At 42.3% G+C, this 27701-nt stretch overlaps 1 protein-coding gene across 1 annotated transcript in view; it reads left to right on the top strand.

Moving 5' to 3' along the window:
• The window catches only part of BMERB1 (bMERB domain containing 1), a 144576-nt gene extending 121381 nt beyond the window's left edge, over window positions 1-23195 (top strand). Inside the window, exons 3-6 of the mRNA XM_007516527.3 lie at window positions 9490-9563; window positions 15241-15355; window positions 16281-16363; window positions 21580-23195. Coding sequence (XP_007516589.1) covers window positions 9490-9563; window positions 15241-15355; window positions 16281-16363; window positions 21580-21692 — 385 coding nt within the window. The 3' untranslated portion in view covers window positions 21693-23195. The remainder of the gene's footprint in view (window positions 1-9489; window positions 9564-15240; window positions 15356-16280; window positions 16364-21579) is intronic.
• Window positions 23196-27701: the final 4506 nt, after the last annotated feature.

Here is a 27701-nt window from a genome sequence, read left to right as displayed (position 1 = left end):
CAAAAATTGTTCTCATGAAAACCTCTAGCTGCAAGGGAGCCCAGGGAATGGATGCCTGTTAAAGGCAAATGGAGTTGCCATGTCTAGGGCTATGGACTAAATATTCTTCCCATCCGTAAATTGAAGCCCTAATCCACAGTGTGATAGTCTAAATTGGGAGGTATTTAGGTCATGTGGAACCTCACAAATGCAGTAGCACCCTTATAAAAGAGGCATGAGAGAGATCACTTTCTCTACCATGTTCATTTGCAAATCAGGAAGAAAGTCCTCTCCAAGAACCTAAAAAACTGGCACCTTGATCTTGGCTTTCTCAGCCCTTCAGAATTTGGAAATCAGTGTTGTATAAGCTACACAGCCTGACCCAAAACAGACAGCTGGCCATATTTAGCTCTCAGGCCATTGTTTGTCAACCCTGTTGGAGATTCATGAGCAAATATCTTCTAGGGTATTTCTGAGAGCCTTGTACATAAAGTTCAGTATGAGGATTTATCCATCCCACTGATGACCATATCTGCCAAAACTGGCTTTCACAGATATTTTGCCATGCCATACTCTCACTCTAGAACTGAAGTGGTTCCCATATCAAGTACTTTATAATCCAGATCTGTCATGGACACGTCCCATTCAGGTGAATACCTCACTGTCACAGACTCAACACCAACACACTCTTTTCTATAGTTAATCTTCAGAATTCTGCCTAGCCTGTGGAATTGTTGCTTGAAGCCTGAGTGGAATAAGACAATTGGTTTCTACTGGGGGCTGGAAGTGTCACTTCTTGTGAGGAAGTATGTGTGTGTGGTGGCGTGGGCACTAAGCCTTATTGATAGCTAACCATGTTGGCCAACCATGTTGGAGACACCACAGTGAAGTGGTCAAGAGCATGAATTCAGCTGTGCTCCAAGGGTTACTCACAATGTGGGACTTTGGCTCATTGCTTAGCTTCATTTCCTCATGTATAAAATTGAGGTAACAAAAGCACCTGGGGGGCAGGGCAGTAGCGCAGCTGGTTAAGCGCACGTGGCACAAAGTGCAGGGACTGGCATAAGGATCCCAGTTCAAGCCCCCAGGTCCCCACCTGCAGGGGGGGGGTCACTTCACAGGTGGTGAAGCAGGTCTTCAGGTTTCTATCTTTCTCTCCTCCTCTCTGTCTTCCCCCTCCTCTCTCAATTTCTCTCTGTCCTATCTAAAAAAAAAAAAATTAATTAATTAATTAATTAATTAAAGAGCACCCTTGGAGGACTGGTATGAAGATTCAGATTAGTTTATGCATGGAAGTGCTGCAGACATCACACCTAGTAATTGTTCATGCCCTTTGCTCTCAGTGGTTGCACTTCTGAGACTCTATAACGGCCATCACCAACTAAGCCAGCATGAATATATGAATAGGAATTGATGTTCCTCCTGCACTGGCCAAAATAGTGCAAACATGTAAACAATCTGAAAAACCTGCCTGAGAATTAAGATGATATAATTAAAACCACCTGATAAATTTGCATGGTGAAATATCAGGCATTCATTAGAAACATTATTTTATAGTAAGATGAGTTAAAAGCCTAGCACACACACACACACACACACACACACACACACACACAGTGTGTAATGAATGTAATGCAATTGTGTGAGTGCAATTTCCGTCACTGAGCTGAGATTACAGGAGTGAACATCTTTTTGGGCCAGTGATAGATGGTCTGTGCTGCCCTCTAAAGGAAACTTGGAAGTCTCTTTTAAAATGCAAATGATCAAGTTATTTGACATAGCAAATATATTTCTAGGAATTTATTTATTTTATTTTTAAGGTCTTTCTTTTTCTTTTTATTTATTATTGGATAGAGACAGCCAGAAATTGAGAGGGGTGTGGGGGGGTCTAGAGAGGGAAAGCTTTCCTCCTGCAGGTGAGGACCAGGGGCTTGAACCTACATCCTTGTGCACTGTAATCTGAGCATTTAACCAGGTGCATCACCACCTGGCCCCAGAATTAATTTTTTTACATATTTATTGCTTTAATAATTCATTTCTAGGTATTTATCCTGATTATATTTAATCATGTCTTATTTGTTGCCTGATTTCTAGGCAGTACTCCAGATTTCATAGGAGAATATTTCTAGAAACAGCTATCTGTCAGTATACTGGAATGCCATAGTCATTTAAACTGTTTTTGTCTAAGCATCATGTGGTACATATAAGACATGTAATTTTGAAAGGGTAAACACAGTGATTATGCAGACTTGCATTCAAGAGGTCCCTGGTTCAAACCCCAGTACCATCAATAGCCAGAACTGAGTGGTACTCTGATTAAACACACACACAGAGTTTTAAACCAATGTTTATAAAAATTACATGAATATATAATGTTAAAAAACCCTATGTATAATGTTATAAGCCAATGTTGTTTCAATTATGCATTATGGTGGAAAGGTTTCTAGGTTGCAGGTAAGAATGTTGTGCAGACACCTATCACAGGGAGATGAGAGATTATGCCCATGTATCAACAACTATAAACCATTAAACACCCCCCACTAAAATTATAAAAGAACAACAGCAACAACAACAGTAATAACACCAATAACAATAACAGCAACAACAACGGGGGAAAGATGGCCTCCAGGAGCAGTGAATTTGTAGTGCAGGCACCACGCCCCAGCAGTAACGCTGGAGGCAAAAAGGGGGGGCAGACAGTAGCGCAGCGGGTTAAGCACACATGGTGTGAAGTGTAAGAACAAGCATAAGGACCCTGGTTCAAGCCCCCAGTTCCCCACCTGCAGTGGCAGGGGGGTCTCTTCACAAGTGTTGAAGCAGGCCTGCAGGTGTCAATCCTTCTCTCCTCCTCTCTGTCTTCCCCTCCTTTCTTGATTTCTCTCTGTCCTATCTGGCAACAACAACAGCACTAATAGCAATAACAATAAGATTAACAAAATGGAAAAAAAGGGCCTCCAGGAGCAGTGGATTCGTGCAGGCACTGGGCCCCAGTGATAACCCTTGAGGCAAAAAGAAGGAGGAGAGGAAGAAGAAGGAGAAGGGGAAGGAGGAGGAGGAGAAGAAGAAGAAGAGGAAGGAGAAGGAGAAGGAGGAGGAGGAGGAGGAAGAGGAGGAGGAGGAGAAGGAGAAGTGAAGAAGAAGAAGAAGAAGAAGAAGAAGAAGAAGAAGAAGAAGAAGAAGAAGAAGAAGAAGAAGAAGAAGAAGAAGAACTTAAAGTTTTAACACTAACTTTAGAGAGACTTAAAACGGATTTGGTTTCAAAATATGCCCAGTATGTATAGTAATTGGCTTTTCAAAGATCACAATATAATACATGTACATGTTTAAAACGTTGCAATATTAAAAGTTTCCCATCCTCTCTTGGGGGGGGTTGAACCAGAGGCCTTCTGACTTGCCAAGTGAGATCTCTAACAGTGAGCTACCCCCTGACTCTGCTATCCAATGATTCTTCTCTTCCTTTAACTTTCTATGACAAAGGCTAGAAAGCCATGCAGGTGGTGTGCATTTCACGCCACCCAATCACTGTTTTTTTTTAAATTTCTTTATTGGGGAATTAATGTTTTACATTCAACAGTAAATACAATAGTTTGTACATGCATAACATTTCCTAGTTTTCCATATAACAATACAATCCCCACTAGGTCCTCTGTCATCCTTGTTGGACCTGTATTCTCCCCTCCACTCACCCACCTCAGAGTCTTTAACTTTGGTGCAATATGCCAATTCCATTTCAGGTTCTACTTGTGTTTTCTTTTTTGATCTTGTTTTTCAACTTCTGCCTGAGAGTGAGATCATCCCATATTCACCCTTCTCTTTCTGACTTATTTCACTTAACATGATTTTTTCAAGGTCCATCAAAGATTGGCTGAAAACAGTGAAGTCACCATTTTATAGCTGTATATTATATATATATATTGTGTATATATACCACAACTTGCTCAGCCACTCATCTGTTATTGGACACCTGGGTTGCTTCTAAGTTTTGGCTATTACAAATTGTGCTGCCAAGAACATATGTATACACAGATCTTTTTGGATGGTTGTGTTGGGTTCCTTAGGATATATCCCCAGGAGAGGAATTGCAGGATCATAAGGTAGGTCCATTTCTAGCCTTCTGAGAGTTCTCCAGACTGTTCTCCACAGGGGTTGGACCAATTGACATTCCCACCAACAGTGTAGGAAGATTCCTTGGACCCCACAACCTCGCCAGTATTTGTTGCTGTTACCTTTTCTGATGTATGACATTCTCACAGGAGTGAAGTGGTATATCATTGTTGTCTTGATTTGGATTTCTTTGACAATCAACGACTTGGAGCATTTTTTCATGTGTTTCTCAGCCTTTTGGATCTCTTCTGTGGTGAATATTCTGTCTATGTCATCTCCCCATTTTTGGATGGGATTGTTGTCTTGTTGTTGAGTTTGGCAAGCTCTTTATATATTTTGGCTATTAAACTCTTGTCTGATGTTTGGCAGGTAAAGATCTTCTCCCATTCTGTGAGGGGTCTCTTGGTTTGGGTAGTGGTTTCTTTTGCTGTGCAGAAGCTTTTTAATTTGATGTAGTCCCATAGGCTTATGCTTGCCTTAGTCTTCTTTGTAATTGATTCGTTTCATTGAAGATGTCTTTAAAATTTATGCGGAAAAGAGTTCTGCCAATATTTTCCTCTAAGTATCTGATAAGTATCTGGTCTAACATGCAAGTTTTTTATCCACTTGGAATTTACTTTTGTGTCTGGTGAAATATAATGGTTCAGTTTAATTCTTCGGCATGTTTCAACCCATTTTTCCAACACCATTTGTTGAAGAGACTCTCCTTTCCTCATTTAATAGTCTGGGCACCTTTGTCAAAGATTATATGCCCATAGGTGTGGGGGCTTACTTCTGGGCTCTCAATTCTATTCCACTGGTCAGTGTATCTATTCATGTTCCAATACCAAGCAGTTTTGATGATAATGGCCTATAATACAATTTGAGATCTGGGAGTGTGATGCCTCTAGTTTTGTTCTTTCTTTTCAAAATTGTTTTGGCAATTCTAGGTCTTTTCTGGTTCCAGATAAACATTTGTAGCATTAATTGTATTCTCCTAAAAAATGTGGTTGGGTCACAGAATGGGAGAAGATATTCACATGCCATACATCAGACAAGAGACTAATCACCAAAATATACAAAGAGCTCAGGAAACTTAGCACCAAAAAAGCAAATGACCCCATCCAAAAATGGGCAGCGGATATGAACAAGACATTCACTTTAGAGGAGATCCAAAAAGTTAACAAACATATGAAAAACTGCTTCAGGTTGCTGATTGTCAGAGAGATGCAAATAAAGACAACATTGAGAGACCACCTCACTCCTGTGAGAATGGCATACATCAAAAATGACAGCAGCAACAAATGTTGGAGAGGCTGTGGAGACAGAGGAACCCTTCTGCACTGCTAGTGGGAATGTAAATTGGTCCAACCTCTGTGGAGAGCAGTCTAGAGAACTCTCACAAGGATAGACATAGATCTTCCATATGACTCAGTAATTCCTCTCCTGGGGATATACCCCAAGGATTCCATAATGCCCAATCAAAAATATATGTGTACACCTATGTTCATATCAGCACAATTCATAATAGCTAAAACCTGGAAGGAACCCAGGTGCCCAACAACAGATGAGTGGCTGAGAAAGCTGAGGTATATATACACAATGGATTACTATGCAGCTATTAAGAACAATGAACCCACATTATCTGACCCACCTTGGATGGAGCTAGAAGGAATTATGTTAAGTGAGCTAAATCAGAAAGACAAAGACAAGTATGGGATGATCCCACTCATCAACAGAAGTTGAGAAAGAAGAACAGAAAGGGAAACTAAAGCAGGATCTGATTAAATCGAGAGTAGGGCACCAAAGTAAAAACCTTGTGGTGAGGGGGAGGGTGGACATTCGGCTTCCCAGGGCGGTGGGGTGGGTGGGTGGGATGGGACACAGTCTTATGGTGGTGGGAATGGTGTTTATGTACACTCCTATTAAAGTGTAGTCATACAAACCACTATTCAATTAATATGAGAGGGGAAAAATTGAACATATGTCTAGAACACAGACTGAGTCTTTTTAATACATAGGCTGAGTCTTTGATATGTTGACTCTCTCAGAAGCCTAGACCAGGGAGAACAGAAGCAACCGGTGGGACCGCTATATACAAGATGCTGGGTATTATACAGCAAACCCTAACAAAGGGATTTTTCAAAGTTAACCCAATTACCAAATAATGTGATGATAACATTAACTATCCATGGTTTTCTTGAACCCTAAGACAGCAGGAACTTCACATTTCCACTATAGAGCCTATATTTCCCCCAGTCCTGGAACCTTAGGGTGGAGCCCACTTTCCTGCATGCTTCTCTCAATTCATATCAAATAATATTGCATCAGCCGATCGCAACCTAATCAACACAATGAGTGCCACCCCAGCATGCTTCACTTCAGACTGTGTCCAGAGACTTCAGGTATGGAATGACAACCCTTCAGCTTCATCACTCAGCCACCAGGTTCTGGATGCCAGCATGATGCCGACCAGACTTCCCTGGACTGACAAGCCCACCAATGTGTCCTGGAGCCCTGCCTCCCCAGAGACCCACCCTACTAGAGAAAGAGAGAGGCAGACTGGGAGTATGGATCTACCAGACAACACCCATGTTCAGCGGGGAAGCAATTACAGAAGCCAGACCTTCCACCTTCTGCAACCCACAACGACCCTGGGTCCATACTCCCAGACAGAGGGACAGAAAACGGGAAAGCTATCTGGAGGGGATGGGATACAGAGTTCTGGTGGTGGGAATTGTATGGAGTTGTACCCCTCCTATCCTACAGTTTTGTTAATATCTCCTTTCTTAAATAAATAAATAAACTACAAAAAAATGTGGTTGGGATCTTGATAGGGATAGCATTAAATTTGTAAATGGCTCTGGGTAGTATATTCATTTTGATGATATTAATTCTTCCAACCCATGAACATGGAATATCTTTCCACTTCTTTGTGTCTTTTTCAATTTCCTTGAGTAGTGACTCATAATTTTCAGTCTACAAGTCTTTCATTTCTTTGGTTAGGTTTATTCCTAGCTATTTTATTGTTTTTGTTGCTATAGTAAAAGGAATTGATTTCTGGATTTCATTTTCTTCTAACTTAGTGTTTGCATAGAGGAATGCCACTGACTTTTGAATGTTAATTTTGTAGCCTGACATCTTACTGTATTGCTTGATGATTTCTAAAAGCTTCTTGCTTGATTCCTTAGGTTTTTCTATGTATACTATCATGTCATCTGCAAATAAGGAGAGTTTGACTTCTTCTCTTCCAATATGTATGCCATTAATTCCTTGCTCCTGCCTGATTGCTATGGCAAGAACTTCCAACACTATGTTGAATAGTAATGGTGATAGTGGGCAGCCCTGTCTAGTACCTGATCTGAGGGGAAATGCTTCCAGTTTTTCACCATTGAGTATGATGTTGGCTGTAGGTTTGCTATATATAGACTCCACTATCTTCAGGAATTTTCTATCTATTCCAATTTTTTGTAGTGTTTTGATCATAAAGGAATGTTGGATTTTGTTAAAAGCTTTCTCTGTATCTATTGATATGACCATGTGGTTTTTGGTCTTGCTTTTGTTGATGTGGTGGATCCTGTTGATTGATTTATGTATATTAAACCAACCATGCATGCCTGAGATAAACCCCAGTTGGTCATGATGAACATCTTTTTAATATACTGCTGTATCCAGTTGGCTAGAATTTTGTTCCATATTTTAGCATCTATGTTCACCAGAGATATTGTCCTGTAGTTTTCTCTTTTGGTTGTGTCCCTGTCTACTTTTGGTATCAGGGTGATGTTGGCTTCACAGAAGCTGGAAGGGAGTATTCCAGTGTCTTCAATCTTCTGGAAGACTTTTAAAAGTAGAGGTATTAACTCTTCCTTGAAGGTTGTATAAATTATTTGTAAAACCATCTGGTCCAGGACTTTCATTTTGGGGAAGGTTTTTGATAACAGTTTCAATTTCATTAGCTGTGATGGGCCTGTTCATGTTATCTAGTTCCTCTTTACTTAATTTTGGAAGTTCATAGGTATCTAGGAAATTGTCCATTTCTTCCAGGTTCTCTAGCTTGGTGGCATATAGTTGTACATAGAAGCCTCGCATGATATGTTGAATTTCTGCAGTGTCTGTTGTGATATCTCCTCTTTCATTTACTATCCGATTTATTTGGGTCTTCTCCCTTTTTTGTTTTGTGAGTCCAGCTAAAGTTTTATCAATTTTGTTCACTCTTTCAAAGAACCAACATTTATTTTCCTTGATCTTTTGTATGGCTTTCTTATTTTCAACGTTATTTATTTGTGCCCTAACTTTAATTATTTCTGTCCTTCTGGTTGCTTTAGGGTTCATTTGTTCTTCTTCTTTTCAGTCTTTAAGATGTGCAATCAGGTTGTTTATTTGTGCTTTTCTTGTTTCCTAATGTGTGCTTGTAAGGCTATGAACTTCCCTCTCAGTTCTGCCTTAGCTGTGTCCCAAATATTTTGATAGCTTGTGTCTTCATTTTCATTGAAGTCTCGAAACATTTTGATTTCTTCCTTTATTTCCTCTTTGACCCAGTAGCTGTTAAGGAGTGTACTGTTGAGCTTCCACCTTTTGGGACTATTACTAATCTTTTGTTGATTTTTAAGTGTTAGTTTAATTCCACTGTGGTCTGAGAAGATGCTTGGGATGATTGCAATGCTTCCCCAGAGCCCCACCCTACTAGGGAAAGAAAAAGGCAGGCTGGGAGTATGGATCGACCAGTCAGTAGCCATATTCAGTGGAGAAGCAGTTTACAGAAGCCAGACCTTTAACTTTCTGCATCCCACATGACTTTGGGACCATACTCCCAGCGGGATAAAGAATAGGAAAGCTATCAGGGGAGGGGATGGGATACAGAGATCTGGTGGTGGGAAATGTGTGGAGTTGTACTTCTCTTATCTTCTGGTTTTTGTCAATGTTTCCTTTTTATAAATTAAAAAATTTAAAAATAAAGAGTGGTGGCACCATGTTATTAACAGTGATTGAGGGAGTTGGGCTGTAGCACAGATGGTAGCACAGGTGGCGCAATGCACAAGGATCCCGTAAGGATCCTGGTTTGAACCCCTGGCTCCCCACCTGCAGGGGAGTCGTTTCACAGGTGATGAAGCAGGTCTGCAGGTGTCTATCTTTCTCTCCTCCTCTCTGTCTTCCCCTCCTCTCTCCATTTCTCTCTGTCCTATCCAACAACAACATCAATAACAATAACTACAACAATAAAACAAGGGCAACAAAAGGGAATAAATAAAATACATATAAAAAACAACAGTGATTGATCATTTCCAATTACATTATGGACATTTTTTGTCCCTCTTTTGGAGGAAACTTGTGTGAAGAACACACCCACCCCACAAACCCTCTGTGCAAACTAGGGCTGTGCTTGGGTGTAGAATGTTCTGTCTATAACCTGCTCTCCTATTCCCCCAGGATGGATGACATCCAACTCTGCAATGCCATCATGGATCTGAAGCAAGAGCTGCAGAACTTGGTCGCCATCCCAGGTAACCATCTGTATTTCAGTTCTTTGAAGAAATGCTCAGAGACCCTATACTGTCGCGTCTGTCCCCTAAAGTCCATCTCTTGTCCAACAATCTCATTCTTGCACTCCTTGATAGTGTAATCAGACACAACTCTGAATCAGACAGACAAGGTTCATGTCCTAATTCTGGCTACCTCCCTGACCTTGGGCAAGTAAGTCTCTCTCTCTGCCTACCCCCACTGAAATGGAGCAATAATATTAATAAGCTTAACTCACTGAGTATAAACCCCATTATGAAAAATGAAGCAATACAAGTCATGTGTTTTTTAGATTGATGGCTCATCCAAAATAAATATTAGTAACTATTCCTATTCTTATTATCCTGTTTTGAACAGGTAGTCTGGTGGTGATAGGCTCTAACTTTGGAATAAAATCTAGATTTGTTATTTATTAATGGCAGGACTTTCAGGAAGTTACTTCACTAAATTTCAAAGTCTTCATCTGTAAACTGGAAAAATAATGGCCTCATAGGGTGACTGTGGAAATGAGTGGAAGGTAATAATAATAATAATACTCAAGAACCTTGCCTTAGTCTTGACAAGAAATAATGTAGAATAGATAAGCACCCCATTTTTGTATTGTAGTCTCCAGACCGGTGTGCAATTGGTTAGGGACAAGAAGGAGTCTTTGGCTGGCATCATGACTTGGGTGCAGGACTGATCCTGATGGCTTCATGTTTTATAGTTAATTTCTAGAACTACGGTGAAGAGAACAAGGCACTCCAGTGGAGCACATAAAATATGTATGTATATATATATATATATATATATATATATATATATATATATAAACTTTGCACCAAGAAATGAATTCAGAGAGTTGCACATGTGCAATACTGCTAAGCAACTTCCAGGTCCAATTTTTTTTCATTCATTTTATTTAAAGAGAGAGAAAGAGGAGGGAGGGAGAGACAAAGAAGGGAGAAAATACAGTACCACTCTATCATCCATGGAGGTCCCCTGATACCATCATGGTGCTTCTCTGTGGTGCCAGGGTTCCCAGGACCTCAAATATTAGAAGGCATGTGATCTACCAAATGAGCTATCTCCTAGTCCCTAGATAAAAAATACATTAATGTAGGGAGTCGGGCGGTAGTGCAGTAGGTTAAGCGCACGTGGTGCAAAGCGCAAGGACCAGTGGAAGGATCCCGGTTCAAGCCCCCTGCTCCCCACCTGCAGGGGAGTCACTTCACAAGCAGTGAAACAGGTCTGCAGGTGTCTGTCTTTCTTTCCCCCTTCTGTCTTCCCTTCTTCTCTCCATTTCTCTCTGTCCTATCCAACAACGATGATATCAATAATAACTACAACAATAAAACAAGGGCAACAAAAGGAATAACTAAGTAAAATATTAAAAAAATAAATTAGTGTGCTATTAAAATTCATTACTTCCCACCCACCCCAATCCACAATGTGCAAATAACAAAAACTTAAATAAAGCTGACACCAATATTGATGGTCAGTGGTGGAGGAATTTGTCAAAGTTTGTGGTGTGGAGGCAGTCCTGCATTGGGCATGTGTTCTGCCTGATCACCATAGACTCACCCATGTAGAATGAGACACACACACAAGGTCCTATGACCAGTTGGCAGCAGAGGTCAGGCCCTTAACACCAGTCCCATTGTTTTGCAGGATTCCATTTCTGCTCAGTCACAGTTGTGCAGAAATTCAGATAGCAAGGTTCTCCTTCCTCACCTGCACTTCCACTCACCTGTCCCCATCTTTTCCTGTAGATGTTGGGTAGAATCTTTCTAGGTTTCCAGATGAATTTATCTTAGGGGAAAAAAACAATGGTCCTGGGAACACACCAGTAAAAGCATTAAGCAATGAGAACAACAAATGGCTATGGATATCATGTTTCTCCAGTCAAAGTGAAACCAGAGACTTTTGGGTATAAGTACTTGCTGATATTTATAGATACATTTTCAGGTTGGGTAGAGGTTTACCCAATAAAGTCTGAGGGGGCATGGATGGTGAGCAAAAAAAATTTTAGATAAAATAGTGGCCAGGCAAAGAGTTCCCCCTCACCATTGGTTCTGGTAATGAGCATTCACTGCTACAGTGCCTCAGTTAGTGGCCAGAGAAATGGGAACAAATTAGAAGTTTAATTGTGCTAATGGACCCCATAGCTCTGGGCAGGTAGAGAGGTAAATTAGACCTTAAAAGAGGCTTTAACTAAATTAACCCTTGAAACTGGTGAGGGATGGGTACCACTGCTGCCCCTGGCCCTTCTGAGAGTGCACTGTTTCCCACTTGTAAACAAACTGTCTCCCTTTAAAATTGCTTTCAGCATACTGCTGCTGTCATGATCTGTGATGCTTTTGTCTCTGATCCATCCCACAACTGTTACCAAGTTCTTACAGATCTCCAGCCTATATTGCAGGACACCAGAAAGACGGCTCGGAGGTCTCACGGGACAACCGGCTGGCAGATCAGAAAGCTCAAGAAACAGCCCAAAGACTAGTGGGGACCCAGGCCCAGTTGGTAGTGGCTACACTGGAAGAAATCATCAAAAAAGAACAAGAAGAAGATAAATCAAAGATTTGATTCTTGGCAAAGACTAGTGGGGAATGTTAGAAGCAGTAACTTTAGAATTGCTTTAAGTAAGATTTTAAGCATGAGTTGTAAGTATAGTTGCTTTTCTGCCTGCAGTGGAAAATTCCTGTAAAAAGGGGGGCTAGACAAAACCCACACCCCAAGATGTAAGCCACCTGTTGTTTGTCTTAAAGAAAATAGCTAGCCTAACCAAGTCCTTGAAACCCAACCACTTGCTCAAGGTTGAGGGAGCTGATAGCCCGGTGGTCTTAGCTGACGAGAAAGTGTGATGACCCTATTTTGCATAAAGGCTTAAAATTAGACAATTCTTATAGGCTGCTTAGACCATTACAATGTCTAAAATGATTAGATCCTACGTTTTCTGTAAAATGTTATTGAGTGTGTGATAAAATTCTAGTTTTGCATATTCCCCACCCAAGATGTACTCTAGAATCCTATAACTTGTGTGGTTTGAGCCTTGTTCAGGGTCGAGCTTGGTAGACTAACATCAGTCACCACTCGGCCCAGATTGCAATTCGTAAATAAACATCTTTTGCTTCCTTGCAGTGGATGGAGATTTGATTTTTGCTCTGTAACGAAAAGTAAAGGACAGAGAAAGAGAGGCACCTGCGCCACTGTTTCACCACTCATGAAGCTTCCTCCTTTTAGTATAGGTGGAAACCTGGGCCTTTGCTCATCCAGGTGCACCACTGCCCAGCCCTGCTATTAAACATTCTGTGGAGCACAGAACAGCCTCCTATCCCAGGAAAGAATGGTCCAGATCCAAATATCAAAAGTGCTGAGATGGAGGAACCTAGGTGAAATGAAAATGTGAAGCTCGTGGAAGTGCGAATACAACTACTATAGCTGCAATTTATGAAGACTTAACTATTTGCACTCTTGAGATTTACTTTTCCTTCATTAACTAAGCATTTATTTCCTCTGTATCTAGTTCAGTAAATATTCAGCCTGTAGGGCATTTAATCATTCTGACAACAATGACAATGTGGAACAATAGCTTTAAAAATAGCAGCTGAGGGTAGGGGAGATAGCATAATGGTTATGCAGAGACTTTTCTTGCCTGAGACTTCAAAGTCCTAGATTCAGTCCCCTGCACCACTATAATCCAGAGCTTATCAGTGCTCTGGTAATCATGTTAAGTGAGATAAGCCAGAAAGAGAAGGATGAATACGGGTCTATCCCACTCATAGACAGAGGTTGAAAAATAAGAACAGAAGGGAAAACACAAAGCTGAGTTTGGACTTGGTTGGGTGTATTGCACTAAAGTAAAAGATAGGTTGGGGGAGAGTTCAGGTCCTAGAACATGATGGCAGAGGAGGACCTAGAGGAGGTTAAATTGTTATGTGGAAAACTGAGAAATGTTATATGTACAATTACTGTAGTTTATTATTGACTGTAAACCATTAATCCCCCCAATAAAGAAAAAAATGAATTAAATAAGTAACATTTTAAAATGTAAAAGAGAGAGATTTGAGGGATGTTCTCAAAGTCACCAAGTAGAATCCCCAAGCCTGTTCTGTGATTCTATAGGGAGGCTATATAGGGCTTATACAGGTAGAGGCAGTCTGGCCTAAGAATGGCAGAGGAGAGCAGGAGAAGCAAGCCGGAGGGTGGCATGGGGAAGCACATGGAGATGATAAGGATCAGGTGTGGGAAATGGTAGTGGCCAGGATAGAGTTGCAAACTGGGGGTTCTCACTGGCAAGCAGAATGGTTACATTACCACCTGCAGGCGGTGGAGCCTGCAGGCAGGTGCGTGATGCCTGGGGAGTGAGTGAGGGGGCAGTCTCCTGGTAGGTAGGTGGGGCCTAGTAGCAGACAGGTGAGCAGTTTGGTCTTGAAAATAAGCTGCCCAAGTTTTTTAGTGGTGTGTGTGTGTGTGTGTGTGTGTGTGTGTGTGTGTGTGTGTGTGTGTGGTGGGTATGAAACCTAGGGCCTCATACATTTGGCTTGTACCCTACCCCTGCACTACATCCCTAACCCCCAAGTTTTAAAAAAAAACTTCTTTAACGGTCTGAGCAGAGAGAGCCTTATGTAAATTTAAATTTCATTCCTCCTACACACACACACACACACACACACACACACACACGGGCCTCACTCTACATAATTCCACTCTTGGTGGATTCCCCCGATACCCACCCCACCACTAAAGTGCAAGATATATAGAAATAGAGAAAGAGAGACCTGAAAATAACTCACTTAAATAGAGCACTTCTTTGTCATGTGCGTGCTCAAGCCTGGCCCTCACTACACTGAAAGGAAGCTTTGGTATTGTGGTCTCGCTCACTCTCTTGTTCTGCTTTCTCTGTGAGAGAAAGAGAGAGAGAGAGAGAGAGAGAGAGAGAGAGAGAGAGAGAGAGAGAGAGACCACTCCTTTGTTTATGGAGCTTCTCAAAGTGCCATGCATGTTGTGCCCATGTAGTGCCAAGGACCTCTGTGGTAAACTGCACTCTACAGTTCCTGCACTCTCCTGTTTCTTTCTAGTCTTAATGCTCATTTCCAGTTCTTGTTCTCTTCTGTTTCTCTTAGACATGCTAGATGTTGGTATTTGGGACAGGACAGGACATCAGCCTGGGTGACTGATATGTGTCTTTTTAAATATTTTTTTGCCTCCAGGGTTATTGCTGGGGCTCAGGGCCTGCACTACAAATCTACTGATCCTGGAGGCTATTTCTCCCCTTTTTGTAGCCCTTGTTGTTTATTGTTGTTATTATTATTGTTGTTGTTGTCATTGTTGCTGCATAGGACAAAGAGAAATTGAGAGAGGAGGGGAAGACAGAGAGGGGGAAAGAAAGATAAACACCTGCACACCTGCTTCACTGCTTGTGAACTGACCCCGTTGTAGGTGGGGAGCTGGGGGCTTGAACTGGTATCCTTGTGCCCATCCTTGTGCTACGCACCATGTGCGCTTAACCCACTGCGCTACCTCCAGGCCCCTGACTGATATGTGTCTTAGAGAAGAGGAGACTGGAGAAGAGATAAACCTGCTTCTCAAGTTCATGAGGATTCCAACCATGTCTCCTTGACTCAAGAGCTTTTAGTATGACTCTTAACTTTTTCTTTGCTGATGTTTTCTTCTTCCCAGAAAAAGAAAAAACCAAACTGCAGAAGCAGAGAGAGGATGAGCTAATCCAGAAGATCCACAAGCTGGTGCAAAAGAGGGACTTCCTGGTGGATGACGCAGAGGTGGAGCGGTTAAGGTGAGCGGGCAGCAGGCTGCTCTGCACAGGTCACTGGGCCCCAGTTCTGGTTGGCTCTTCCTAGCCAGCAGCTTCCTCTGCTCCCAACACTTGCAGTTTGGCCTAGTGGGCATGGTCTCTGCAAACACTCTCCAAGTGCTATATCTAAATGAACCCCCAGCCTTCTAGTCTGAGAGCCCATTTCACATTCCAGAGAAGGATCTAGCTTCCAAAAGGCTGGCAAATGCCTGTGAATCTTAAATGCCATTTGAGAGGGCAGAATGTGTCACTCATTCTGTTCACTGTGCTTTCTTCCTCCTGAGTCCTCCAAGGCACTTTGCTTCTCCTCATCAGAGTAGGGTGCCCTTTGAAGGGCTGAGCTCACTTGTTCTCTGAGACCTGCCACATAGCTCATGGGAGCATAGGTATCTGACTTAAAGGGGAGGTGTTTCCCAGCTCACTGATCCTTCAAAAGGGATCAGTTCCACACTAGACGCTGGGAGGCACTTACTTCTTTGTTAATATGTGTGTTTACTTATGTGCAGGTTCATCAAATACAGTGTATACACACAGCAACCATACATATCATGCAACAACATACACAACAAACTACACATACCACCTCTATGTAACATACAGCATACATACAAATCATGCATAACACACAGCACCCAACATACAGGCACCATCCACACAGCATGCATCAACACACACCAGCTCTACACAGCACATATTAGCACACCACCTACACACAACAGTCACCCCACATACACATAACATAACCAAGATGCATGAACATCCACATAGGACACACAACATAAATGCACCAACCACAAAAACCTGATACATGGTCCCAGACACCTCACCTCACTCCTTGTTTTGTTAGTCCCTCAATTCACTCCTTGCTCACTGTACTTCTCTTTTTCTTCTTTGCCTGTTTTCACAGGGAGCAAGAAGAAGACAAAGAAATGGCTGATTTCCTGAGACTCAAGTTAAAACCTCTAGACAAAGTAGCCAAGTCTCCAGCTAGTGAGTGTACACTTTATTCTTTCTCTTTCCCCCTCATCCAAAAATAAAGGGAAACAAATAAAGCACATGTCTGGGAGCTGGAGAGGACACAACAAAATACTTTCTTTTTTTCTTATTAGTGATTTAATATTGATCTACAAAATTACATGTCAATGGAAGTATAATTCCATACTGTACTGTTCCCACCACCAGAGTTCTGAATCCCCAATCTCTCCATTGCAAACCACAACAGTTCTCCTAAGGTTGCAGACATGGGTTAACTATCATCTCTACAGTTTCCTACATTTGTACATAATTGCCCCCCTTTTCTTTCAGGTCCAGTTCTCTCTTCCCCTCCAAGCCACATATAACCCTATTACTACATCCAAATGTCCCTCCCTTTTTCCTTCTGTCTCTCCGGGTCCTGAGCTTGAGTTCGGAGACCTCTTATCCTGTGCCTCCTATCACTTCCTCCCCACTGGGAGTATATAGATCAAAATTATTTTTGGGGTACAGAATGTAGGCGTTCTGGCTTCTGTAATTGCTTCTCCGCTGGACATGAACATTGGCAGGTTGTTTCATACGCCCAGCCTATTCCTATCTTTCTCTAGTGGGGTAGAGCTCTGGAGAGGTGAGCTTCCAGGACACATTGGTGAGGTCATTTACCCAGAGAAATCAGGATGGAATCATGAGGGCTTATGGTGACATTCCTGATGAAAGTGACCAGTGGTGACAGGGATCTGTTATAGGTCTAGACCCATCATATTTGTGTGGAAATCCAAAAGTTCTCTGACTAGGGCCCCAGATGATGAGGTGGCATGATATTGACTGAAAGGGCCAATATTAAGTGAGCCAGTCTCTTGCCCCTATTCAACTTTTGTAGTCCTCTTTTTATCTGATGACCTTAGACTTTCTCCTGTTGTTTAAGTGTTGAGTGTCATTTGTTGAATCCAACCAGAACTAGGTTTTGGGGATCTGTCTTCTTTGGGCCTTTCTGCTAGATTGCCAATATAATTTGATCTAAGTCTAATTGATTAGAGACTTTATAATGCCTTCTTTAGGTATTTCAACTAGGATTTCAGGTTCATTAGGTTTGAGTCTAATCACTGAGGACTATTGAACACTTTTACTTTGAGTTATATAATTGCCCCTTGCTTCTGGATACATGTGCACCTGTACCTAGTACCCTAAACCCTAGCCAATATCTAGTATCTGTAACTTTGTTAAATAGTATGTCATCTAACATGGATGTAGGTAGTCCCACGTGTTAGGAAATATCTCACCAGGTTTGAGGAGTTGTGAGGTTGACATCTCAGGCTCGTTATCTCTGGCTACAGCCCACAGTAAGAATTCAGTAGCAGCATAATGCGGGAATGGCAGCATTAGTAGCAATTGGGTTTTGGTCAGCAGAGGTGGTATGGCAGTAAGGAATCAGAGAGAGAAATATCAAGAAGTATGGGCATAGTCCTAGAGGTACCCAGACTGGGAAAAATGAGGCTCTTAAAGAGAATGAAAAGAGTTTCTTGTAGTCTTAGAAAGAGTTTAAAGTAGCAATAATTAATTATTATAACCAGATTAGTTGGGGGTTTGTTTTCTATAATAATCCAATGATTAGCATCTACAGTAATATACTTGACCTCACTGAGCTTTGTGCCCTTGTATCTGAAAATCCTTGTATTTTAGATCCTGACAGGTTTTGACCTAACTGTCTGGCCTAAAGTTGTAGTTGACGTAGATCTTTAAAAAACTATATATGCAGATATATTTTTAGAGCTCCTTGAACAGTTTAAGCCCATTGTTAGAATCTGATCATCAGGGCAGAGGGTAGATGGCATAATGCTTATGCAAACAGACTCTCATGCCTGAAGCTCCAAAGTTCCAGGTTCAAGCCCCTGAACCACTATAAGCCAGAGCTGAGCAGTGCTCTTGTAAAAGAATAATAAAGAATTTGTACACCTATATTCATAGCAGCACAATTTGTAATAAATAGCTAAAACCTGTAAGGAAGCCAGGTGCCCAACAATGGATAAATGACTGAGAAAGCTGTGGTATATTTACACAATGAAATATTATGCAGCTATTAAGAACCATGAATCCACCTTCTCTGACTCATCTTGGATGGAGCTAGAAGGAATTATGTTAAGTGAAATAACTAAGAAAGACAAAATAAAGAATTTGATCATACAAATCTGAAACATTAAATACTTAGGCTTTATAAAGCAAATATTTACTTAGAGCTATGTGCTAGGCAGTTAGAGAACCTGAAGTATTTAATCTATTTTCCTCCTGACACAACAAAATACTTTCTAGAGACCAAACCTTAGCACAGGAAGAAAATCTTCAGCACCAGCTTCATGAGTGCAGCTAGGTGGTTGTTCGAGCTCTCCTGTCTAAGAGGATGCTGTTTGTGCTTCCATGTTCTGTTGCTGTTGTCTTGAAATTTGTCATCATCTTTGGAATAAGGGGCCCACGTTTTCATCTAGCACTGGGCTCTGTAAGGTATACAGTGGGTTCTGGTCACTGCTGTTGCTCTCAGCTCACACAATGGGGTGCATTTCATAGAAGGAGCTGAGTGACCAGTGAGGCAAGAATCTGGGGGCCAGGACTCAGGGTGCTCTGGCCTCTGCTGGGCCTTCAATCTCTGGAGGAGGAGCTAAAACAGTGTTTGCACAATGTTCTCAGAACATAAAATATTCCATGTGAAATAACTTTGAGAAATGCTGTATTTGAGTCTCTATTTGGAGGGGCCCAACCTTCATTAGCACATTAAAGTGGTAACAGGAGCTGGTGTCAAGAAATTATCATGTCTTTGTTGACCCAGTGAGGCTACTTGCCTTATAAGAAATGGATGCTCGAGTCAGATCGGATGGGCAAAATGGGTAGTTTATTAGGAGAAGAGCATCAAGAAAGCTAGAGAAAGAGTTTACTGGTTGGGTGCATGCCTTGTCCTGTGTGTGGCCCAGGTTTTAATCCTAACACCACATGGGAGGTGATACACAGCACCAGAGAAAGCTCCTGTACCAGTTCCTTTCTTTCTCTCTCTTGCTTCTTCTCCATCTCTCTGTCTGAATTGAGAAGAAAAAAAAAGTGTCCTGGGAGCAGTGAAATTGTAAGGCTCCAGCTCTGGGGTGGCGGTGGGGGGGAGGGGCGTGAACTGAGAACCAGGACTTCTGGGATTGTGTCCTTGTCTTTCTTCCATTTTTCATGTCTGCCTCTCTTAGCATTGTTAGCTTCATTTTCTCCAATTACACAAGACTTCTCCATGGGACCAGAACTCCAGAATCATAGCTTAGCAGCAGTCAGGAAATGTGATACATCTAAATATATACATCTCAGCAGAAGGTTCTGATGGACCCTTCTTGGGTTATTTCCTCATCTCCCAGGCCCATCATTGTCACCAAGAGTCTGGGATATTGTGACTGACTAGGTCTGTGTTACATGCCCACTCCTATAGCCTTGGGGCACAAGCTGTTAACAGAGGAAAGTGGACTGGGACTCTTGCCAGGAAGATGAAAGTCAAAGCTGCCAGCATCTTCTATAATCATAAAGCTATTTTCCCTGGCCACCTACTAATATCTTATGAAGTAGTTGTGGACGATAGGGGAATAGCAACAGAGAAGGGCCATGGACCCTTCTACAGGTCCCTCAAATGGAAGTCATATGGTCTCTACCTATTCCAGCATTCTTGGTGGGCTGCTTCTTTCATTAAAGACAAAGTAGAAAAACTCCACTTATTATTATGGAGAAAAACAAGGAAAGTTGAGTTGCCTTCTTTTTTTTTTATTGTTGTAGTAATTATTGTTGTTGTTATTAATGTTGTTGTTGTTGGATAGGATAGAGAGAAATGGAGAGAGGAGGGGAAGACAGAGGGGGAGAGAGAGATAGACACCTGCAGACCTGCTTCACCGCTTGTAAAGTGATTCCCCTGTAGGTGGGGAGCCAGAGACTCAAACCGGGATCCTTATGCCGGTCCTCGTGCTTTGTGCCACATGTGCTTAACCCGCTGTGTTACCACCAGACTCTCTGGAAACTTGCCTTCTATTCATGCTTTTGGATAGGAAAAAGAATTTTGGCAAAATAAATAAATAAATAAATAAAAATTAACTAATCCAGTACCACATGCAAGGAACCAAGTCTGAGGCCCAAATATATACTACTTAACTGGTGATAAGATACTAAATGAAATCTCTGGAAACCTAGGAAAGCAAATACTAAACTGGGTAGGGGATGGAGCAAAGGGTTTTACATGCAAGAGGTCCACAGACTCAATTGTTGGCAAGTGAAAGCTAAACAATGCTTTTATCAAAACAAACAAAATGCAAAAAAAAAAAAACTTAGTAGGAGGCTCTTATGCATCCCACCATATGAATCCCACAGATAAAACAACTTTCATGAAGATGAGTCATCAGTAAAAATTAAAGACCAGCGGTGCATTGAAACACCATGGAAAGACATCAGTAGATGCAACAAAGAGAATATCCCTCTCAAGAACCAGAAATAGCAGATTGCCTAAAAGATATAATAACACTAAGTCTATTTAAAATGATGAAAGAGCTAAGTGGAAGAATAAATCCCAGTATCAGATGGCAGGATGGCATTATGAAGAATGAATAAATAGATTTACCTTCTCAAGCAATTATTGTCAGTAAAGCAAAAACTCAGTAAATCAAACAGAAACACAACTGAAGAGAGAGTTGATAAGTTGAAGCACATAACTGAGGAAATTGTTCAGGAAGCAGCACAAAGAGTCACAGATAGAAAATAGAGAGGCTATGAAACAAAATAACAATAAGAAAGTCCCACATGCACCTAATAAACATTTACAGGAGTGATAACAGAGAACAAGAGATGGACAACAGGTAAGTATTTTCCAGAAATAAAAGACATAAACCCTCAAATTGAAGGGAGGTGAACAAACATTCCCATCTGCGCATTTCCCAGACACTTAACTGTTAGGCCTTGTGGTTTGGCTGATACACCAGCAGGGAGAACTGACTAGAAAGGCAAAAGGATGTGTGGCTGGAAACAAGGACAAAAAGCCAGTGGAGGTGGGAACAATCACTAGGCCCATATAAGCACACACACCAGCTCTTCTTATATCTATAGACTTGGAGCAAGGACTAACATTGGGCTGTCAGGGGTCTGGGGCTGTGGATGGTCAGGACTCTTCTTACCACATCCCACTCTGTCTGTCTCTCTCTCTCTCTTTTTCTCCCTGTGCTCCTTCCTTGCTGCAGGCTCTCGAGCAGAGAAGAAAGCGGAGCCCCCACCAAGCAAGCCTACCGTGGCCAAGACGGGGCTGGCACTCATCAAGGATTGCTGTGGGGCCACCCAATGCAATATTATGTAGCTCCCCCATGTGGGGTGCCTCCAGTGCCATGGGAACCACACCTGTTGTCTTCATAGCCCCCTTTTCACCGGGGCCCAAGATTTCTCCAAAGTGAAAGGGGTTGAAGGCAAGCCTGTGACTGCCACCAGGGGCCATGTGCACTGCAGGTGGGGCCTGGCCAGTCCTGTATAGAGTGTAGCAATAGGAAGTACCCCCCCCCCAACTGTCGCATGGCCCTCCCCAGAGCATGCCAAATCCAGGAAACTTGTCTCACTGTTTCTCCAACCACCAGGAAAGGTCCTTCCTCCAAAAGAAAAAAGCCTATCTTCACTTCTCTCTAGCTGTATCTCACCCACTGTGCAAATGAACTGGGAGAGGGGCATGCTCCCCAGCTGTGTGTAGTTGTGACTTTTCAACATGTTGGGCCCATCCCTACCTCCCCCAACCCCACCTCCTAACTCTGCTGTCATGCCTTAGCCCCTGTCTGTATCCTTTCCCTGAGGTTGTACCCCACATGTCTCGAAGATAGAGAGAACTTATCCATAAACACAAAATTTGTGTGCAGTGTTGTGGTCACGCCTCCCACTTCCATCCCTCCTGTGTCTGAGGGGTTTAAGGTCAGGAGCCTGTCTCTCCACTATGGGCTCTTCTTCCCTTGCAATATTTGCCCCTGGGGTGTAAGGCAGAGGGGGGGCTGAGGGAGCCTGGACTGGAGCAACACCAAGTGCTCAGAAGAGGGAGTGGAAAGGTGGAGGCTTTAATAGCAAAGGGAAAGGAATGGGGCCCAGAGCAGGTGCCAGCAGGACACCACTCACCAGCCTAACACAGACCTCTGCAGACCACAGCCAGCAGCTGCGGGAGAGACGGCTTGACACAACCAAGTCCCATCCATCCATCACTGGGGGTGTATTTTAACCAGCTTTCCAATTCATCTGTATAACCTGATGCACATTTGCTCCAGCCAGCTGGGTCCAGCCTGTGTGACCTCTCTCTGTATGTGTGTTGTGACCGGTTGCAATAGCTAGCCCCACTCAAGATTCGCTGATGTTTCCATGCAAACGGAGACCACACAATATTGAAAAAGGTTTTACTTTTTTTTCCCCTCTTGACCATGGGTGTAATCTATGTATCTAGTAAGTTGTAAAAAAAATATATAGTAATTATAAAAGTTTCTTTGGTGGTTTTTGTGTGTGTGTGTGTCTGTGTGTCTGTGTGTGCGTGCGCGTGTGTGGTTGTTTTAACTCCCAGAATTCCTCTAAGAGACTATGCTGATCTTTTTAATGCATTTTTTTCATGATTGGCATTCTGTTGTACAGTTTGTTTTTTCCACTTAGAATTCAATCACTACCTTTCTCCTGTGTCATTAAAGGCTGTCATTAACATAACATTAAACACTCTCCATAACTATTTACAATAAGCTCTGTAACCCATATTGTAAATGTCTAGGTTGCTTCTAGTTTTCTAGTCTTATAAATAATGTCTTGGTAAGCATCCTGGGGAATAAAGCTCCTTCTCAATTTCTGATTTGTCCTTAGATAAACTTTAAGAGGCCAAGTCCACATAGGTTGTGCTTTTTTTCCCCCCAAATATTTATTATTGTGGATTATTTTTTCTAGGTGGGGAGAGGAGGAAGAGACCAGGGATCTAGGTCTCTACCTAGATCCTAGGGGCTCATATATAAGAAGCATATACCACTGAGCTTCACCCTGACCCTTTTCAAAAGATTTGTAAAGCAATAGCTCATCTGACTGTCACTCAAGTTACAGCAACTTTGGAGTGGAACAAATCATTCTTTCTTTTTTATTTCTTTATTTTACCACTCCCATAACCAAAGATCTGTGTCCCCCATCCCCATACCAACAGATAACCACTATAGTTCTCCCACAGTCTTGAAAATTGGTTGTCATTTTTTTTTACATTTGCATGATCAATTGTTTATGTTCCACATGAGTGAAAGCATTCTGTAGTTGTCCTTCACCTTCTTCCTTGCTTCACTGAGCATCATCTTCTATAATTCCATCCATTTTATCCCAAAGGGCATAATATCACCCCTTTTTATTGCTGTATAACATTTTTTGAGTATATGTTCCATAAATTTTTTATCCAGTCATTTATTGAAGGGCATTTTGGTTGTTTCCAGGTTTTTGCTATTGTGAATAAAGCCTCTATAAATATTGGGTACATATACTTGCTGAAATCAATGTTCTTACCTCTTTTTATTTTTATATTTTATTTATTTATTAATTAGAGGAATAGGAGGAGACAGAGAAAGAACCAGACATCACCATGGCACATGTGCTGCTGGGGACTGAACTTGGGACCTCATGATTGAGAGGCCCCAACACTGCATCACCTCCCCGACCACAAGTCTTATTACATCTTTTGGGTATATGCCTAGCAGTGGGATTGCTGGGTCATATGGCATCTCCATTTGTATTTGTTTAAGGATTCACCATAATGTCCTCCATAGTGGTTGTACCAGTTTATATTCCCACCAGCAGTGTAGTAGTTCCCCTCTGTCCACATCCTCTTTTAACACTTAACGTTCCTTATTTTATTGATGGAGCCCATTCTCACAGGTGTGAGGTGGAATATCAGTGTGGTTTTAATCTGAATTTCTCTGATGATGAGTGAATTAGAACATTTCCACTATGTTTGTGGGCCATGTATATCTCTTCTTTAGAGAGCCGTCTTCCCACTTTTGTTTTTTTTTTAAGCTGTATTAGTTCTTTATAAATGTTTGATATTAACTGCTTGATTGAAGTATAGTGTACAAATATCCTTTCCCATTTGCTGGGTTTCCTGTTTATCCTTATGGAATTTTCTTTTGAGGTGTAAAAGCTTTTTAATTTGATATAATCCGGGGCCAGGCGGTGGCACACCTGGTTGAGCGCACACACTATAATTTGATATAGTCCCATATTCTTTTTTTTTGTTTGTTTTTATTTCCCTTGCCCATAGGGTGGAGTCTCCAAATAAGTCTTTAATGATAAGATCCTGAAATGTTTCACCAATGTATTCTTCTATGTATTTTATATTTTCAAGTCTAATATCTGTATCTTTGGTCCATTTTGAGTTAATTTTGGTGCATGGTGTTAGGTGGTGTGGAACAAACAGTTCTCACCAAGGACCCTGGAGTCCTGTGTTCCAAGGACCCCCTTGTGGGCTGTACACTCTCAAACCCTCCTTTTCTGCCTCCCACTCACACTTCTATATGATTTTTTAAAATGCATAGTTAACAATGAACCTAAGACCTCGAGCATGCACACTACTGCTTAGTGATCACACTGGCTCAGATTTTCTGAGAGAGAATAGAACAAGAGACAGACACAGAGAAGAAGACACCATGGCATCACTCCACCATCCATGGAGCCCCCTCAGTGCCATCCATGATGCTCCCATATGATGCTGGGGTTCAAACCTAAGGTTTCACATGGCATCACAGGATGAGTGTTCTAGTGGGTGGCCTATGCCAGCTACTGGATGTAGGGCTTACCTTAAATTTCATCTTGTCCCTTTCGTTAATTACATCAGCCAAGACCCTGTTTCCAAAGATGGGTTCCATCTGAGATTGCAGGTAGGCACAGGATATTCTTTCACCCTGGACACAGACCTTTCTTACCCCTGCAGTGAAAGCCCAGGCTCTGTGCTCCCTTGTGGGCCTGGCGAGCCTAACCTCAGAGCAATTAGAGAGCAGTCACTCACCAGTCTAACCAGCCATGGAGATCGAAGTCCTCATTAAAATCCTGCTTCCGGTATCTCCACTGAGCCCTGGGCTAGACCAAACTGATGTTCCTGCTCTCCCTACTGATTTCTTTCAAAAGCCAAAAAACACCATTTATTTTGGCTTTCACAGGAGAGCAGAAGGAAGTAATCATTTGAGATGGTCCTGGATCACCAGGCTGCCTTGCAAAGTTGGGCCCTGGGATCCCACAGCACCCACACCCACTTTTTGGAAACCAGCTGAGAGGATGATAATTGGAAGAACATTAAGAGCTGTGCAATGAGGCATGCAGACACACACACTCTCATTTATTCTTCACCTCAGTCCCACAAGGCAGATGGTGGTCCCCTCTGCAGATAAGCAATCCTCCCCCAAGATCTTTGGGCAAAGTCCCTTGTTTAGAGGTGAGAGGTCACCATTGATCACTCCCCGCCAACACACACACACACACACACACACACACACACACACACACACACACACGTTGTCCCTTCCCTTTCCTTTAGCATCAAAATCAATATCTGCTCCAAACGGGAGCTGGAGAGAAAGCTCTCTAGGTACAGTGCATGCCTAGCCACACACAGCTTCAAATCTTGGTACCACATGAGAGATCCTATGCCACCAGAGGAAGCTTGGGTGCTATAGGGCCTCTCTTCTCTTCCTTGTCTCTTTCTGAATGAGTAAGAGGCTTGGAGCAGTGAAATTGTGTATGCATGAAGTTCTGGCTCTGAAAACACACACACACACACACACACACACACACACACACACACACACACACACACACACAGTTTGACCCAGAGGTGGTGTGAATGGAAGAACTATATGACAAGGGACCAGAGGACTTTGCAGTAGGAGGGACTTGGCTGATGCCAAGTGTGTCTGTCAGTCAGGGGAGAGCTCTCTCACCATGGGGGGGGGAGGGTTGGCTCACTGTCCCCACTTGGCAGATAAGGGAAGTGAGGCTCAAAGAGAAGCCATAGTTCAAGGTCACACAGCATACTTATGTAAGTGGTAGAACCAGGACTTGGGTCAGAGAGAAGGTAAAAGCCTAGCACAGGGTGTTTATTTCTCATTGTTTATCCTGGCTGCACCAACATGTTGTCATTAATTAGGGATGACTCAATAAGCGCAGCTGAGTCTCTTATAAGTCTTTCCACTCAGTGGTCTGCTGCAGGGACTCGGCAAGTCAGCTCATTTGTAATTGGAAAAGAACATTACAACATTACAACACTCCTATTGCCACCAGCCAAGACACAGATGCCAGATGACAACAAGACAGCTAGCTGGGTTTTAGGGGGCTGGGCAAAACACTCAGGAAGTTGACTGGAGGAATAAATTCCAGGCCATTTTTGCATCCATTAAAGTGTTAAGTCTACTCAATGTAGGTACCCCTGTATGCTCAGGAGACTGGCAGATGTCACACAGAGAGATAGGAACAGGCTCCCTCTCTGACATGAAGTCTGAACAGAGCCCCTGATCAGAGGGAGGACTTAATCATGGAGTAAGCCCACCCGAGTTTAGAATCTGGCCTCGACACCTCCCTTTGAGTCTGGATCTGCTCCACTGTATCTCAGTGTGCAGTCTGGAACAGGGAGAACCAGATGTGTTCAGACTAAGACAGATGTGGGAAGAGAGCAGAACAAGGCCCATTGCAACATAAATCTTCACAGGATGAATTGACAGGTAGCTCTGAGATGAGAAGGGGAACCAGCCTCTCTGTGATTCTCACAGGGTCTGGGGCCGAGAAGGCGAGTAAATTTAGGCTTCTTGATGCTGACAATGAGCAGACACAAGAACACACTGCATGGCTTAACTCCAGTGTTAGCAGAAGCCTCATTCTAGGTATCCAAGCCTTTCCCAGGGGCTTCTGAACTAGTCACACCTCATTTTGACTCCCTCTCCTAACCCCTTTCCATGACTATCCCCTTCCTCAATATTTTCTCTCTAGTCTCACATGAAACCCTTAAATATATATATATATATATATGGAGAGAGAGATTCAGTTATTAATATAAGAAAGAGAGAGAACCAGAATGCTACTGTAACACATGCAACTTGTGGAGTCAAACTCAGGACTTCATGCTTGTGAGTTTAGCATTTTATCCATTATGTCACTTCTGGGCCACAAGTTTGTATTTTTGTATCTTGGGGGAAATGATACTATTGAGTGGCTTCCCCTGCCCATTTTTCCCCCAGTCTCTCTCTCTCTCTCTCTTTCCTTTTCCCTTCTCTTCCCTTTTTCCTACCAGGGTTGCTGCAGAGGTTTGGTGCCTACATGATAACTTTACTTCCTGTGGCAATTT

This window comes from Erinaceus europaeus, chromosome 15 (genome assembly GCF_950295315.1).
Source record: "Erinaceus europaeus chromosome 15, mEriEur2.1, whole genome shotgun sequence".
NCBI classification, from domain to species: Eukaryota; Metazoa; Chordata; class Mammalia; order Eulipotyphla; family Erinaceidae; genus Erinaceus; species Erinaceus europaeus.
This window is presented reverse-complemented; position numbering and strand designations above follow the sequence as displayed.